Raw genomic sequence first — 17,623 nt, 5'->3', positions numbered from 1 at the left:
GCTATAATACCAGAAAATGCAATTTTTAATAAAAATGATTACAATTAATCGTTTCATTCATTAAGCTGCAATCAGCTCTTTTAAAGACTTGATGATGTCAAGGGTCCGTAAACAGACAGCTGGATTCCTGACAGTTTGAACTGGAAATTACAACATCTCCAAGCATCTGCTTTCTCCATCCACACTTCTTCCCGGTGGCTGTCATCTTTGTAGGAATGGTGAGTTGAGTCGCATAAACAGTTCTGCTCTACTTAATCATTTTCTCTCATCTATGTGGGATATTAACCTGCCTAAACGATTTGTGAAACAAAGCAAATGGGAATTTGATAAAAATGTTTACATTTTAAATTAACAACCATAGTTAGGTGTGTTTTACTTTGCTACCTTGTCAGACTCATAACGTTCCCGCAAAACTGAGACACAGTCGAAGATGCAGTTTCAGAGAAGTGTGAGCTTCAGTGTTCCAACTGCTAGACACTGGAAAAACAATCTAGAAATAAGTAAAAAAATTCTTAAATTAAGTGTATTTACCCTTAATTTGAGTAGGTAAATGAGATTATTTGCCAATGCAATGAGTATTTTAACTCTTAAAATAGGATAATTAGATAAAATGCACTTGAAATAAGACAATGCGACTGTGTTTTATTTTAAATGTAAATTGTATTGTTCCTTTGGCAAAATGTGTCTTTTACTTTCTCAATTTGAGAGCAAATGCACTTAATTTAAGAAAAAAAATTACTTTAGATTTAGATTTTTTTCCATTGCAGACATATTATATGGCGTCATTTGTTTTTTTCTCACACTGTTTTCCTAATTCGATCTGACGGGTTTTAAGAGTTAGTCTGAAGTTAGAGATTAACAATCCATTCCCTTCACTTTGGGACTCCATTTTATGGTGTAAAACACAAACTGCAAATAAAAGCAAAAATAGCAAACCTGTTGATGATGATGTCATACCCTGGATTGTTTGACACTAGTAATGGAACTATGAGTTCTTCTCTATAACAGAGCATCCTAATGGACAGTGTTTGCCCCTCACTTTGTTAACTTAGTAAAGCGAACTTAGATTGTGCACCAGCACTATTATCCATCCAATACAAGTGTGTCCACCTTTAAATAACATAAAATAAACAAAAGACTTTGGAGAGACCCTTTTAATCCCATCAGGATGCTTCGACATGACCTTTAACAGCCCCTTCATGCTAAGAAATCCTCCATTAAGGGAGGGGTCAAAATTCCCCTGCGTAATGAAAAAGACTCATTGCCTGTATACTTGATGGCAGCTGTTGTTGCCAAGTGAGGCACAGCTAGTTATTATGCTTAGGGGGTAATTACTTTTTCACACATGGCCGGCTTGGTTTAGATAGATTTTCTTCCCTTAATAAATGATCCTATTTACACAGGTTTCCCTTGTCTGATGTTTAAATTTATTTGATGATCTGCAACATTGAACAATGACAGAAAAAATAATCATTTTTACTTTCATATGATAAGAAGATCAGAATCAGATCAATGAGGCAGCAGATGACATCATCATAATCTAAACTACAATGCTAAAAGTCAGTAATTCCTCAAAGCTCAACCTAATATTCATTTTCTGAGTGACTTATAATTTGAAAAAAGGAGGATTTGAATTTTACTCAGGATAAAACACCTCCCAAGAAACACTCAAACATCTACCTCCATATTTATTTAAGATTAGAGGATTTTTATTTTTATTTTTTTATATCAGCAGCAATCCTCTCTTTCCGTTAAATTACCAACCAGCCTTATAAATTTTCATAAAGCTAAAGAAATATAACATTAGTTCTTTTGTTTTTTGTAAGAAACATTCCCATCCATACAATATGGACACTTTTTTTCTCCATATCTTTCACTTCCCACTATGGTTCCAGGATCTTATTTAAATAAAATTTTATTCAATTTATTTTTTCTGCTGTAAGCTGTTATATCAAGTTAAGCTGGTGTGAAACATCTGCCAAACATGCATGGTTCTGATGTATCCTTGGTTTTCCTCCAATATGTGAAACACAGGACACAGATGTGGCAGAGAAAACAGAAAAATGTCTTTCCATACATCATATCTTGTGTTTTAACTAGATAATTCATTAAGGATAATTGAAATTAAGCTGCCAAAAAAAATACTTTGATTAATTTTGACTATTTGTTGCTCTCAGAGCAACTGCAGGTTGCATTTCCATTGACATGACACACTTACAAGGTGTATTTAATAAAAAAAAAAAAAATATGTATAAAGATATTTTTTCACCTATCGTTATAATAAAACTGACTTTTGTAGAAATTTTGAAATAATTGACAGCAATGCCGGACACTTTACATTTTGTTTTGTCCAATTTTTTATGTGTATTGATTAGCAGCCAATAAATGTTTTATAATAACTATGTGTCACAAACAGATCTGCTCTTCTAGAATGTATTTCACACAAAAGTAAGAAATATCAGAACTTTCTTTTAAATGCATTGTAGTAAATGTTGTTAATCTGTGGCAACTTGAGCACCACAGGTAAAAATGTCCCGTTTGGAAAATCTTTGTATATTAGATAAATATGCAAAGCATTGTTTGCGATATTTATGAGATTACAAAGACCCTGGTGACCCTTTCAAAATCATTGCATCCAGCATTTTTTCTGATCATTTTTTGTTGGGAATTTATGCCCCATTCATATGGAGACCAGGTTTATCCACAAATTTATTTAGTCTTTTAAGCAACTATTGGCTGTTTTGTGTTTCACTTGTGAATGTGAACAATGTCTTTTTTGAAACGATGAATCCATACATCTATCTTTCTCTGTGCAAGGGGACATTTTGTGCATAAAAATAAACTCTTTAATTAGCAGAAGAATCAGTATGTTTTGTCTTCTAATCTGTACAGGGGCTTTACAGTTTGTATGAAGGAGTTTGATTCCTCCAGAGCCATCATCTAATTTCCTACCTGTGAGGAGGTCTTTAAGGTTGCTATCCTTTCAACCTCCCCACACCTGGGCATATTCAATTGATGGAAAAAGATGTAAGCTTTTAAATATTATTTGCAAAAGTATTGAAATATTGTGTCATGCATTTGATTTTAGCCTTACTGAATAAATACTTTATAGAAGTAACTGATTTGCATATACACAGATTTACCTTTTTTGCCTGTTCCCCTTTACAACAGAGAATGTGTATGTGCTTTGAGAAATGTATGGTTTTATCCCTTCTTTTGTACATTAACTCAGTCTAAATAGACTTAGAGTTATAGGTGGAATCCACAGTTTCATGTCTGTAAGAGTCTCTGAATGGTTTCCCTCCAGTGTTGTCCTGTTTTTTGGCAACTCTGTTCCTGCTAAAAGTATCCCCATAGCAGGATGCTGCTAGCCCCGTGAGACCATCCTGATCTCACAAGCTTTCAAGGTTTCACTCTCAGATCGGTCTGGAGACTCTCCATTAAAGAAAATTTAGAGCTGTTCACCAAACAAAGTCCAATCAGCGTTGGCTTTGAGGCGGGTTGAGGTGTGATGCAACGAGAAGCGCGACAGTTCAGTCTAAAGAACATGGCAGCTTCAGCCGATGAAACTTGCGTTAGCGTGGCTATCGAGTTTTATCGGAATTACAGAGTATTTCTTCACTGAAAGAAGAGCAAAACACTGCTCTGGAGGCTTTTCTCAGAGGAAAAGATGTTTTGCTCTTCTCCCGACTGGTTTCGGCAAGAGTAGCCTGGTTTGTGGTTGTGTTTTCGTCGTCGCCCTGTTAGTACCTCATATGCTTCGTTGATCTGATTGGTTTATTTGGCCCGTCTATCACCAACATAGGCCAATCAGCTAACCAGTATATTCGCCCCTTCCCAAAATTACTTCAACAGAAGGTTTCCAGGTGGATAATGGTAGCAAATCCATCTGGTGGAGTCAGGTTAGGAGGCTGCCACTTCCGTGTTTTACCATGGGAATGGTGTTTTGGTGGTGATGTGAAAAATTATGTTCTGTATGAAGACCAAATACTTTAACTTTGTTCTCAGGACTTTCTTCTAGTGCTTTCTTTACTGTATTTCCTTCCTGACTTGAGGGAAACAATGAATGAGATTTATACTGGTGAAGTCTGATGGATATTAAGATCTGAAAACATGACATTAATTTACAACCTGACCCTGCTACCTTCCTTCCGATTTTGTCTGCTATGTTCATGGTCTTTGCTATTTGCTCTCAAATTAACCTCTGAGGCCTTCTTAGAACAGCTTCTTTAATGAATAAAATACTTTAGTTTATGGCATCAGTGTAAAGATAACAGAACACAAATGAAGTTTTTTAGTATCAAAGGTAAAAAACAGTTTTAGAGTTTTGTTAATCCAATCTTTTTTGGTCTATTCATTATCGCAATGTTTTATGTCCAATTGTGCAGCATTTTAGTTTTATTCAGGAAATACTTAAAGCTACAGTGTGTAATAATTACAGGGATATAAAGTCAGAAATTTAATATATTATACATAACTATGTTATTTATCATCACCTATGAGCTCAGCCTCTTAACCTTAATATTTGCGTTGCCTTAGAATTCATTATTTATAATTACATAGGAGCGGGTCTCGCAGCCATGGAGGCTGACATCTTTGCGCTACGGCAGCGCAGAGGCAACAAACTAGCAATTGCGAGATCTCCCATTACGCTCGAAAATAACTACGGCAAGTTGAGAGAGATGAACTGAGATGGTACTGAACAGTAGATGGCAGTATTATGCCTGAGAAGCGTTTAGTCTGCCTGAAACCAAAGAAGAAGAAGAAGCAGGTATACTGTGCCTCAGTAACAAGAAAGGTGAACAAGGCGGCAGGCGTGAGTGACTTTGCAAACTGTGTGGCACTGTGTGGCCAAACATCAGACGAATGGAGGATCATGCCTACTCTGTATCACAACGAAAAACGGCGGACACCGAACCCCCGTCATCTAAGAAGCGGAAACACGACGAGAATAAACGCAAGCGTGACAAGAAACGACAAAAAACATGGATCAACATTGGCAGGGCATTGACACGATGGAAGTCACTGATGGAGGAAAAAGGTTTTCAAAGTGACGCTCAAGTTGCCAGTTTTCTCTTGGACAGGTAATTAATCCTATACACACAATTGTCTAATATCACTGCAGTTTTTGGAGTACAGAATGCTCAGACCTGTCTAAAACAATAACATGCTGCGTGATGATGCTGCTACTCTCCAGTATACTTATTCAGCAACGTCCCTGACGTTTCACAGGTAATGATTCAGTAATTTTCTGTAAAATAATTTTCTGGATATATACCTCGGTTACTTCTCTCCGGCTCCTTTGGAGATCTTCAAGCCTTTCCTCCTCTGCTCTAGTCACCCCGCTTGCTCCCCTCCCTCGCCTGGCCCTAGCTGCACGCCCACCCCGGCCTCTCTGCCCTCTTCCTCGCCCTCTCCCTCTTCCTCGCCCTCTTCCTCGCCTTGTAACCCCCGTGCCACAAACAAGACTTGGACTCTACATGAAGTCTACATGAAATCTATACCCTACACAGACTAATGAAATACTATCTGTAAAATTATCTATGTAAACAAACCTCATCACTTGAGAAGGTACAGTAGGTGATTCCGACGTCGTGGAAGACATTTTGTCCAGTAACGCTCGCCGTACTGTTGGGGGGGAGAAGCGGTGGGGCGGAGACGTTCATGTTGCTGCAGTCTGCAGTCTGAACGTTAGATTTCGCTGAAAATTACACACTGTAGCTTTAAGAAAACAAAACTAACAATCATCCACACCATTTGTCATTTTTAAGTTGAGGATTTCAAACGTTTTGTTTGAGTGTGTAGGTCTGCTTTTGGCATCAACTTAAGGTGCGCATTTAGACAACCAAAGAACTTTAGATGAATTGGTGTTATTAAAGTTACTGTATGATTTGGACGCCATTTGGGTTCTGAATGTTCCTGTTGTTGTTCCTGTGTATTGACTGCACTGACCGTTTGCTTTATGTCTGGGATGCCGATGCGAAACACCATCATGGCAATGTGGGTGTCTTCAGATGGCACCGAGTTGGCAGTGGGCTCCTTCAGCCTCCTCTGTTGCTGCTGCTGATTGGCTGCTTGTTGGTGCGTGGGTCCAGGATTGGCTGAATAAGGGTTGGCGGTGTGTCCCGGGTTTCCTGGCCTCATCTGTCGATCCCCAACAGGTCGACCGGACAGTTTGCCGGACTGTCTGTGTCCCTCTCCTCTGCCAATCCGAGACATGCCTCCTCGCCTGACCTCCTCCACCATCTCCTCTTCGGCATCATCCTCCCCCTCCAGCTCACCGTTTTCCTCTTCCTCCCCGTCCTCGTCTCGCTCATCCTCTTCCATTTCCTCTTCTTCCTCTTCCTCCTCCTCCTCCTCGTCTTCTGCCCCAGGATAGAGATGTCTGCTGTTGCCCAGCATCCTTTGGTGCTCCTCGTCACTGGACAGGGGCCTGAATGGCATCGTCATGGCGACAAAGAAGGCGGTTCCAGTGGCAACACCATCATTCCCATATAGTCACTAAATGAGGAAAGAAAAAAAATAAAGTTTAACTGTGTGAGACAGTTATTTCCCAGATTGAGGATGTGGAAATTAAACAAAGAAGAGAGAAGAACAATAAACTGAAGAATCTGATGAAAGGCTTTTAAAGATTTCAACCTTTCATATCCTGCAGTTCAGAAGGCATGATGTTCATACATGCGGTATGTAGACTTCACCAACCAGCTATTCTGGATCAGAACTAAGAGAAATCAGGAGCTTCAAATAACATCAAGAGCAGATCTGCACCATGTACATCCAAAACCAAATAATGTTTAGGAGCACTCTGTTCCCCACGCTGGTGAAGGTTGTCAGGCTGTCAGTCTTCCAGGACATGGCAACTCAGTCTAGTTTGGATTCCCTCCCTAAACAGCACTAATCTGAGAAAAGTCTTTGGACAAAGAGTAAAATATCGTCAGCCACAAGAGTACACATCCAGTTTACTTTGGGGTTTTTTCCACCAGACACTGAAAATTGGCAGTAAAGTAGTTCTTCCTCAATCATATTAAAAGTTTTAAACACAGTGAGAACAGAGATATTTAACATATTCTGGAAAATGCATTTTATTTTATATAACAACTAAGACTAACCTAAACATAACATGTTTCAACAGTTCATAAACTGCTCTGTAGACTCAGTATTTCCTCTTTATCAACCAGTATTACACGGGAGGATATCAATGACTTATTTCTATATATGAGGCATACCTTGTTACATTTTCAGAATTATTATTCTTGTGATCTGTGATGAAAATAGGTTATTCATTGGTCCTGTTTCTCTGACCATGACTGGCTGGATGTGCTCTCTTCGTCCTCTGGCATGGGAGCTGGCTCGGAGCTCGTCTGCCTGGCTGTGTGTTTCCTGGATGGGGCCGCCTTTTGCAGCTGCTTTTTGTATCTCTGCCTCTGTCTCCTTGAACCCCAGTCGGCCTCGGCAGATGGCCGCTCACACTGAGCCTGGTTCTGCTGGAGGTTTCTTCCTGTTAAAAGGGAGTTTTTCCCCTCCACTGTCGCTACAAGCATGCTTAGTGTGAGGGACTGTATTTGAGTCAATGAGTCAATGCAATCAACTGGTTTTCCTTAGATAGAAAACTTTGAATCAATTTGAATGTATGATCTGGTGAACTGTAAAGTGCCTTGAGATGACGTGTGTTGTGAATTTGGCGCTATATAAATAAACTGAATTGAATTGATTCGGCAGATATGAATAATATTGTCATCCGACCTCGGGGTGATTTATGCCGATTGACAATCAGATCAGCATGCATGTTAAGGCTTGACGGCAGCAAGTTATTCTAAATGTGATTAGCTAACCTGAGTGTGTGCATCCAACGTCAACATGACATTTCTGAGTGGCTAGACATTTTTACAGAATATAATAAAGGTTCCTAATTATCATATCGTTTGTTAAACTTTTTAATTTCTCTGGAGAAGACCTTATATTTATTGATCCTAAACCTAAAGTCAGGCCACAACCATAACTTAGGGAATCAATGCTTTAAGTTATAAAGCAGCACCCCAAGCTCTAATCATTTCACAGAGCCCTGGTCCATCCATCAACTCTGCATGTAAAAAGGACGAACAAGCAGAAAACCTCCTTAGACATGCCAGTCAAACTGAACTGAAAGGGTCCACATAGGTAATCCAGCAGGCTTGTGGTGACTATGGATGAGCAGCAGAAACCCAGAGCTCAGGTAGAAGAGTTGACCCGACAACCATTTGTTGTGCACTTCCCAAATCTGATTTTAAAATAAAAAGCCATTTTGACAAAATTCCTGAAAAATATGCAATTTGCAAAATACCACAAGCAATGTTGGGACAAAGTAAACATGTGGAAGAAGCTAGCTTGCTCACATAAGATGGATATTTTATTTTTTGGCCTAAATTGCTTTCTGTGTGCTGATAACATACTAAGTCTACAACTTATCTTGAAGAAATTAGAGAAGCTGGCTGATGATTTGTAGATGGAGGGAGCTACATATAGAGCAGTCTTGAAAGGAACCCCGTTGGATGCTGAGATGGAGGTTCACCTTTCAGCTGGACAAATACTCAAGGGGGCGGAATACATATGAACACCAAACCTTTCTAATGCTGCGTTCACACCGGGGGCAGCTGGCGCGACAGAAGCAGCGAGTTTACATGCAAAGTCAATGGTTGACGCACGTCAAGGCGCAGCAAAATGTCCCGCGGCGCGTTTCGAGCAGCAAGCGCAGCGCGTCTGAGCAGCCGAAGCAGCGCGTCGGGCGCGTTTTGGCATCTGACGCGCGCGACGCGCCGCAAACGCGCTGCTGCTCGAGATGGAAAAATTGAATTTTTGCTGCTCGACGCGCCGCGTCAACCAATCAGAGAAGCTGATCTGGGAGCTGGCTGGGAGAGAGACACAGCGCTGATGACACAGACTGCTCTGATCACTTCTCTTAAACAGTTTATTAAAGCATAATTAACTTAAAATATATACATCTGCCGGCAGAATATGTTCGCTTTTATTATTCTGGTGCCTGCAGACCGGATTATTTAGATGAAAAACACCTACCAGCCACAGCGGTAAACCGCGAGGAGGCGACCCGGCCAGAGGCTGCTGATGAATGGATTCCTTCTGTCGGCGCACCGCTGGTATGTGGGGGTCTGAGCGGCTCCGACAGAAATAATATTGGGAGGCAGGATTGTAATCTGGATGAACTGACTGCACTGATGAAGTTTTCAGGTGTATTTTCTCACTTAAAAACATATTAAAACTACTTTATTCCCACTGATCACAGCAAATATAGCTGCAAGGCAGAGAAAAGGATAGTGAAGCTCCGCCCAACGCGCGTCAGAGCCACTTTTGGACCGCGCAGCGAGAGCAGCAAAGCTGCTTCAGACGCGCGTCAGAATTCACTGGTACAAGCAGCAAAAATGAAGCAGCAGACGCGATTTTGCTGCTTTTGCTGCCCCCGGTGTGAACGCAGCATAATGCATTAATGCACAACTTTGTGTTTGTCAATCACATAAAATATACAGTAAATAAAACTATACTTAGAAGTATGTTTCTTGTAACAAAAGGTATAATTGTGTCTACACATAAAAAGCCAAACTATTTGTTCTAATTTCTTTTGTTGGATCTACAAAGATTATCATCTGGCTTAGACAGTGTGTCTCTTATCCACTATTATTCTAATATAAGAAGAAAATGGACTAAAAAATTATAGAGGAAACAACTTTGAAAAATCTTCAGAAAGCCTAGAAATCTACTGATCCAGACAACAGAGCAGACCAGGAACTCTGGTCTCCATGTGAACAGAATTTGATTTGAGACAAGCCGCTCTGCAGCCTTCACCTCATAATAACACACTTTTCACACCTCATATATAAATGAAGCTCTTTGTGCTGGTTGGTCGCATCTTCAAAGTCCCTTTACCAGACATGCAGAATCCCCTCCTGCATTGTAGAGAAAAAACCTTCAGACCTTTTTTTTTTTGTTAACCACAAATTTAAAAAAGGCTTTACATCAAACTGCTTTGATTCCACCTATGATTCACTTGTAAATGCTCATCAAAAGTCCATTTTAATTAAAAATCTCTTCATTACTCTTCATTTGAGGTATCCCCCCCAACAAACACACACCCACCCTCCCCCAAAAAAGCTTTCTAGTCTTGCTTTCTGCAGTTAAGCCACAGTTTCAGATCAACGATGAGACATTTTTACATCTACGTGGAGAATCTAAAGCTGCTAATGGGTTCATAATTACAGCTACTTGAATAAATTTGTGTAATTGCATTAAATTAGAGACATCCTTGTTCACTTTATTTATTCATTTTAGCTGGGGGTATTTCTGACATCTCTGGTTGCTGATTGGTCAGTCTTCCTGTAAGGATTGACGCTATTTGTTATTCAGATGTTCAGCTTGGTGTGGAGCTGCAAACCCTGAAACGGTAAACGGTAGAGCCAAGCAGAGGCCTTCAGGGAGAGATCTGTAATCATGTTCACTCTGAAGTGGCTTTTTGGCTCTGAGGGGGGATGTAGCTGGCAAGAGTGGATGATTTCTAAAGGAAAAGCTGTTATATCTATGATGCACACATTCAGAGAATATTTACGTACTTCCTTTGAGAAGTGCAGACAATTCCTTATCGGGATACTTATTTCTAGTTCCATGGCGTTTTAGTCTAACTAAACGGTAAGATAAAACGTCTAGATCACAATGGCCCTGATCTGATAAAGGTTTGCATGTATAAAACATATAGATGCATAAGAGCATGCACAAAACTGATCTACTAACAAGGCGCAAACAGTAATTGCATCTCTAAAAAAAAAAAAAAAACAAACAAAAAAAAAAAACAGATGCAAAAACTTTCTATGTTTGCCTTCATAAATATGCAAGACATATCCTACTTTTTTGCAAAATACCGGGTGGGGGGTTTGCAAATAACTTACCAGTCTCAATTGACTGATCCAACAAAAGTTTGCACTACTATCTTGAGTGCAACTGTTATTGTATTTTTATAATTTTTCCTCCTTTAATGTTACTCTACAGCAGGGGTCACCAACCTTTTTAAGGCTGAGGGCCACTTCAAGGGTACTGAGACTTAGGAAGGGCGACCATTACTGACCCATGAGCTGCAAGGGTTAGCGTTAACCTAAACTTTGTTCAACATATTTTTATTGTTTCTGTTAATTTCTAAGTTTATTTAGACAGTGTAATTTTGAAATCTCTATAAATGATTAAAAAGAAGAGCAACAGAATAAAATAAAATTTCAAACTTAGCCCACTGGTGGGTTGTTCTTTATCTAGATGACTCTGAGGGCCCCCCATGTGGTCCTTGAGGGCCCCTTGGTGCCCACGGGCACCGCGTTGGTGACCCCTGCTCTACAGGCTCAAAATGATGAAATATCTCCATATTTTGGACCAATTGCAAAGAGGTTGGTGGCTATTTTGATCTAAATGTTGCTATAAGTCTCACTTTGGCTACTTAATCTTTTACATTTAGCGCTTTTACTGTTATTTTTTGAACTTTAAAATACAAATATGTTAAGGGGTTTATGATTAATATTCATTATTAGTATACATTTTTATTATTACCTTTTACCTGTGAGCTGGTGGCCTATTAGTTGGAGAACAAAGCATTTGCATCTTTGAAGGTAAAAGATTTTTAAACATCAGGCTGCTGTTCTGTCTCTGAGCCTTTAAACCCTCAATGTTCTCCATTCGCTACTGAGAGTGGCAGCACACTACATCGCATAAGGGATAAAGGAAACATTTTTCCACTGTGGAACAAGAGATTTCTTTCTTCTTTCTTTCTTTGAACTCCATGTCTTAGGCTTTCCTGTTTCTATTAAGGCCACTCCCAAACTGCTAGTAGCACATGCATAATCCTTATTTCGATAAAATAGTCTGCACCACTTTTGCGCCTGTTATCGATCTTAGTGAGTCACTCCAACACTTTTACACACGAAATCTAGTTTATCTTCTGTCTTTTTACGACTGTCAAATTGAGCATTTTCCACAACTTTTTTGATAGACTGGAGGTTAGAAAGAAAGAAAATTACTGGCCTATAACTCAACAAAAATAGTCTCGTACAAACAATATAAGCAAGACCGTTACAGACGTCGAATTTAACAATTACAGCAAGTCTGGATGCTTGCAAACAAAAGTGCAAAAGACATCTCCATTTTACTGTGTTTTGCTAAGTGTTTTGTTGCAAATGCAAACGAGTAGCTAGAGCTTTAAGTTTATTAAGTGCACAAAAAAGAAGCCCACTAAAGGCAGGAATTAAGTAAACATAACCATAAATAAGTGTTAACATTGATCTGTGTTTATAAAGAAGAGTCCGCTATTACATTACAAGTGCTCAGGAAAGGTTAAAAAGGCTCCATTTAATGGAGAGTAAAATTAATGAGCCCTTCAGTTTCAAGCTGTTTCTGAGGTAAACTGAAAAAAATAGAAAACCCAAGAATCAAAGCAGGCCTGTGAAGAAATAACAGAGAAGAGATAACGGGGAGGAGGAACCAAACAGTTTGAAATATTAAATGAATGAAGGAGACAAGAGCAGACAGAACGAAAGAGAGAGGGAGGGAGCCTGGATGTTTCTGCAAAGCCGTCAGAAATGTTACCCACCAGACGACGGTGCATACAGAAGAGATGATTATAATGTGAGGAAGGAATTGCTCAGCATAGTGCTGAGTAATCAGAGATAGGCAGAGCCGCTGGAGGAAGCAGTAGGTGCAAGATATAGAAGGTGAGCAGCAACAAAGCCCCCGCTTAGAGCAGAGAAGAAACTTGTAAGGAGAGTCAACTCCAAACTTGAAGGACAAACATCAGAGTGCATAGATCTAAAAGCACAAACTGAATATTGGTTTATAAGTTGAGCCTTAAATTTAATTGCAGCAAATTACAACTAGAACAGTTAATGCACTTGATTGCATTTAATAATATGAAGTAGTAGCAAATCACAGACACCTAAAAATAAAAAGAAGAGTAATATCCTTCAGATTTATGTTCCTATTTGAATGAATGTTGTAACCTTTCCATTTATTAAAATTCTTCAACCAGAATTGCATGATAATTGTCTGTTTTTTATTTTCGTCAATAGTAGCTAATCAATACGATCTATTCTTTAAAAATATTTATTAATAAAAGATACATAAAAAAATATAAAAGGTGTTAAAATAAACTTACACCTTTCAAATTTCTAATTGGCTGACTGAGGTCTGCATACGTTTAAGTCGGGTAGGATTGAGCTTTGTCTAGGCAACTTCTAATCTATCTTTTCCAGCCATTCTCTGATACACGGGAAAAATTATCTAGAAATAAGTACAAATTTCTTAAATCAAGTGTATTTACCTTAATTTGAGTAGGTAAATTAGATAGTTTGCCAATGGAATTAGTATTTTTACGCTTAAAATAAGATAATTAGATAAAATGCACTTGAAATTTGACAATGCAATTGTACTTTCTTATTTTAAGTGTAAATTATCTTTTTCAAATGGCAAAATGTTTCTTTTACCTCCTTAATCCAAGAACAAATGCACTTATTTTAAGAAAAAAATTACTTATCAATTTTTTGATTTTTTCCAGTGTAGATTTGCTGCTGTTGGGGGTCGGTCAGGGGGCCTCGAAGATGATTGTCTTGAGGGGAATTCATTATTGACTCAATGGCTGTTAAGTCTCCAGATCCTTCAGAATTAGCCCATATTATCACCCCTCCATCTCTGTGCTTTACAGCTGGTATGGGGTATTTTTTATTATACTGTGTTTTGGTGCACCGCATTAAGGCAACAGTGTAACTTTTATCTCAAATATTAGCTCAACTTGACATACATCAAATTATTTTTCAGGTCATTGTTCGGCCCCCAAGGCGCTCAAGGTTGCTCCATGCAGAGTCCTCTCCTCAAAAACTTGCCTCTGTAACTCACTAAAAGTGACCAAGAGTGCCAATTTATTTAAATTTTAGTTCCCCTTTAAAATGAAAGCCAACTAAGCTAAAAGATTTTTGTTAGGCAACATATTTTTTTAGTTTTGATGTAGGATTTAATCCAGAGGGCGGAATGTGGCCTTTAATATATAAGTAACATGATTTTTCAGTTTGCTGGTTTAAAGCCGTTGAATTCCAAAACACAAAAAGAGACTTTCATCTTATGCCAGTGCGCTGTTGTCAGTCATTTCCAAGTCCAGCAACCCTACTGGTTGAAGTTACATAATGTTGATTTAAGATCAAACGTCCTAAATATGCCCCAGAGATGGAGCTTCTTGACTTTTTCTGAAGTGTCTCCATGAGTGCGACTTTTGGGTGAATTTGCTTAAAGATCCACATTTGGAAAGTTTGGATTAAATGTTTTCCACCTATCTGCTAATAATCCCAATAAAAGAAGCAAGAACACATTTTCCCCATTTTGGATTCATCTTTGTGTAATATTAAAGTCAGTATTTAATTTGTAATATTCACTTTATTTTTTCTTTATTTAATGTGGTTGAATGTTTTCCCCAGCCGGGGATCTGTTTAATATAACAAAAACAGATTTTAAATAAAGGAAGAAACCAACAGTCCTGCAGTAATTTTGCCTGCAGCTAATAATGATGAACATGTTAAAGTACAAAGGAGGAAAGGAACAGAAAGAGCTTGACAGGAACAGAAGAGGAACAGAAATTAAAATGTGACTGTGACATTCATAGCAAGAGTGCGAGGTTGAAAATGGCAGATAAATTATGCTGAACCATGAAGCCTGAATGTAAAACAGGCCCCCCATTTAGATCTTTGGCTTTATTCAGGCTTTAATGCCAATATCTAGGAGAATTATTTACCAATAGTTGCTTTTTCAGTAATATTAAAAGTCATTCATGCATTCATCATCTATGCCCACTCATCATACCCACCGGGGCCACCAGTACCCGTCTCCAGCAGTAAGTTTATCTTAGAGCACACAGAGAAACAGTACAAACAAATATGTATACACACTAATGGTGATTAAACGAGATAACTTTACCAACAATCAATTTTTGGGGTGCATACATGGACAGAAAGAAGATGCAGACTGCAGGAAGAGCACAGGCTGAGATTTAAACTTAGGACCTTCTTCCTGTAGATATTTCTGACCTGCTTGTTGTGCAGCCCTATAGTCAAATTCACTGAAATATAATTATTCTGTTGGAAATTCAACTTAAAAAACTCACAAACAAAATTGAAGCAATAAATAAATAAAACTAAATAAAAGTAAACAAGTCCGCAACACTTGCCCTAGTTTTATAGTGCAACAAAGGAACAGCTAAGATGATTATAAATTGAGAAAGGGTGATTCAATTCTATTGAAGCAATGTTTTAAGTCTTTGGCACTCAGGCCCCGGTGGGGTGCATTGCCTGCGTTCCTATGAACCTCCATGTTTAGCAAGTATGAGTGACAATAAAGAGAAAAAACTCCCCTATGGGAAGAATCTCTTGCAGAACCAGACTCAACATGGCGGTCTTCTGCCACACCGGCTGGGGATGCCTTATGAATGGGAATGTTTTAAAAGGGAGGGCAGTTGCAAGGAGAAGGAGCTAGATGAAGCTGGCGAGGATGGTGGAAAAGGGGAAGGGGAGGGTTAAATCAGTGTGTTCAGAATCAAAATCCGACATTGCAATCCAGCTTGGGAAAGCTGTTGGGTAGCAGACGGAGCTGTGGATATGGAAGTCTTTTTATGTTGGACTCTTGATGCTCATTGGATTATGAGGAGGTGCGGTTCAATGCTGATTGGTTGCTCCAGATGAACCTCTGATTGCATGAAGGTAAGTGATCCAGTTTGTTTTTTTTGGTTGAATTTCCGCCTAGGCTTCATAAAAAGATTAAAGCAGCTTTAATCACGTTCTCACTGTGATACTTGTTCAGTCAAAATCCACCCACATCCCACCGATCAAATCAGCCTGCTGGAAAAGAAAAAATAAGTATCACCTGGATTTTGATGGCATGGCAGACCTATTCATCATGCTTTTCGACTCCTTATTCACAATTTTACAGCAGATATATTGGTCTGGTCCCAAGAAAAGAGAATCCAAAGGTGCAGCTAAAGGGTAAAAGTGAGTACAGATTCATTCGTCATCTATTAAGCCGGAACAGGTCAGAGCGGGACGGAAAATTAGAAAGTGATAATCAGGTCCCAAGAGAAGAGTCATGAGTCACACATGAAAGACCTTCATAATGAACGCATTTGAACGTCAGAGCTTTACTGTGCCTTAGATTAATGATGAAGAGGGTGATGAAGCGATTAGACACTGTCTTACACCGACAACTGATGATCATCATCTCATCTTTATATCCGACTGAGAACTGTTTCAGTTCCGGGTCATTTCATTAACCTGTTCAGTCTTCTTACTAACCTAAAACTGCATTAACCCGACTAACCCTCACCTCATTGAGCAAAGAGAGAGATTAGCTTCACTCAGGGACAAAGAGCAGCAGAGATCCACTTCAGTAAATTAGATGTATTGCACAAAGGAGTGAATGCTTTATAGCTTTACATGCAACACTGAAAAAAACGACTGTACTGTTAACACATTGTGTTATGCACTGATCAGACTTTAAATAAAATGACCTGGGAAGCGACTGGTCTGTTTTTCATGACACATGTGACTGAGTGGGATATATTAGGTAAGAAGTGAACACTGTGTCCTGAGCGGATGTGCTAGAAGCAGGAAGAAATTGACAGCGCAACATTTTAAACGAGTTTGACAAGGGCCAAATTGGGTTGGCTAGAATACTGGGTCAGTGCATTTTCAGAAATGCAGCTCTGCGGGGTTGGTTTTTGTCTGCAGGGGTCAGAATCCATCTAAAATCTTTAAAGAAGGAACAGTGTGGAACCGGATCAGTGAGGCGAACTGGGAGCCAAATTTGACCCCCATACTCAGATCCTGCAAAGGAAGTTAGTGCTGGTTCTGATACAAAAGTGTCACCGTAAGGCTGCATCAACACAAAGTACAATAGGGTATCTGCACATAAAAAGCTTGAAGCAACACTGGGTACCTTTTAGCCACTAGGGGGCGCTAGATCTTGAAGATATTTATACATGTTTTAAGCTAAAAGAAGTAAAGAGCCAAGTTAAAGCTGCAGCAAAACTTATTGTTCATATTGAAGAAGTATATGCCATGTATAATTTAAGGATGGGCAGCAAATTTACTATTCCCAGGTGTTAGGCCAAAGCTCGCAGAGGAGAGGATGAAATCTGTAGATAAGAGGGTAGAATGACCTTGCTCGCAAACACACGCAGAAAAAGCTGATTAACAAGGTAAAAGCAGAAAGGCAGGAAGCAACTCCATCCATGGAGATAGGAAGTAGGGAGTGTGATCATTTTGTGGGACTGTCTGTGTGAAACTGTAAGATGTTCCCCTATGAAGATAATAAAAAGAACCGGTGTCCTCTCCCTTTGCAAAGGCGAATCGAAGCTTTGTTGTCCAGAATTTTTTGTTAACACTCCATCTCAGTTAAGTTACCTGCACTGGAATTAACGGACCCGGGGAAAACCACTGACGGTGTTTTTCAACAATCTATAACTTCCAGGTTAAACATCTGGCAATGTTGCAAAATTAATCAGACTTCCTTGGTCTTTTTTAATCTGATAGAAGACCAATATATACCAGCAGACTGATTTCATGGAGTTACT

General features: G+C 39.2%; 1 protein-coding gene across 3 annotated transcripts in view; it reads right to left on the bottom strand.

Annotated features, from left to right (window-relative positions):
• shank1 (SH3 and multiple ankyrin repeat domains 1) overlaps positions 1 to 17,623 on the bottom strand; it is a 130,944-nt gene that overhangs the window by 81,076 nt on the left and 32,245 nt on the right. For all 3 annotated transcript variants that reach the window (XM_038297323.1, XM_038297325.1, XM_038297324.1), the window contains exon 2: positions 5,953 to 6,501. In XM_038297323.1, coding sequence (XP_038153251.1) covers positions 5,953 to 6,450 — 498 coding nt within the window. In that variant the 5' untranslated portion in view covers positions 6,451 to 6,501. The remainder of the gene's footprint in view (positions 1 to 5,952; positions 6,502 to 17,623) is intronic.

The sequence above is a fragment of the Cyprinodon tularosa genome, unplaced genomic scaffold (genome assembly GCF_016077235.1).
Source record: "Cyprinodon tularosa strain WSP-4 unplaced genomic scaffold, ASM1607723v1 ctg386, whole genome shotgun sequence".
Lineage (NCBI taxonomy): Eukaryota > Metazoa > Chordata > Actinopteri > Cyprinodontiformes > Cyprinodontidae > Cyprinodon > Cyprinodon tularosa.
The sequence above is the reverse complement of the archived record's forward strand: the minus strand, read 5'-3'. Positions and strand labels throughout refer to the sequence as shown.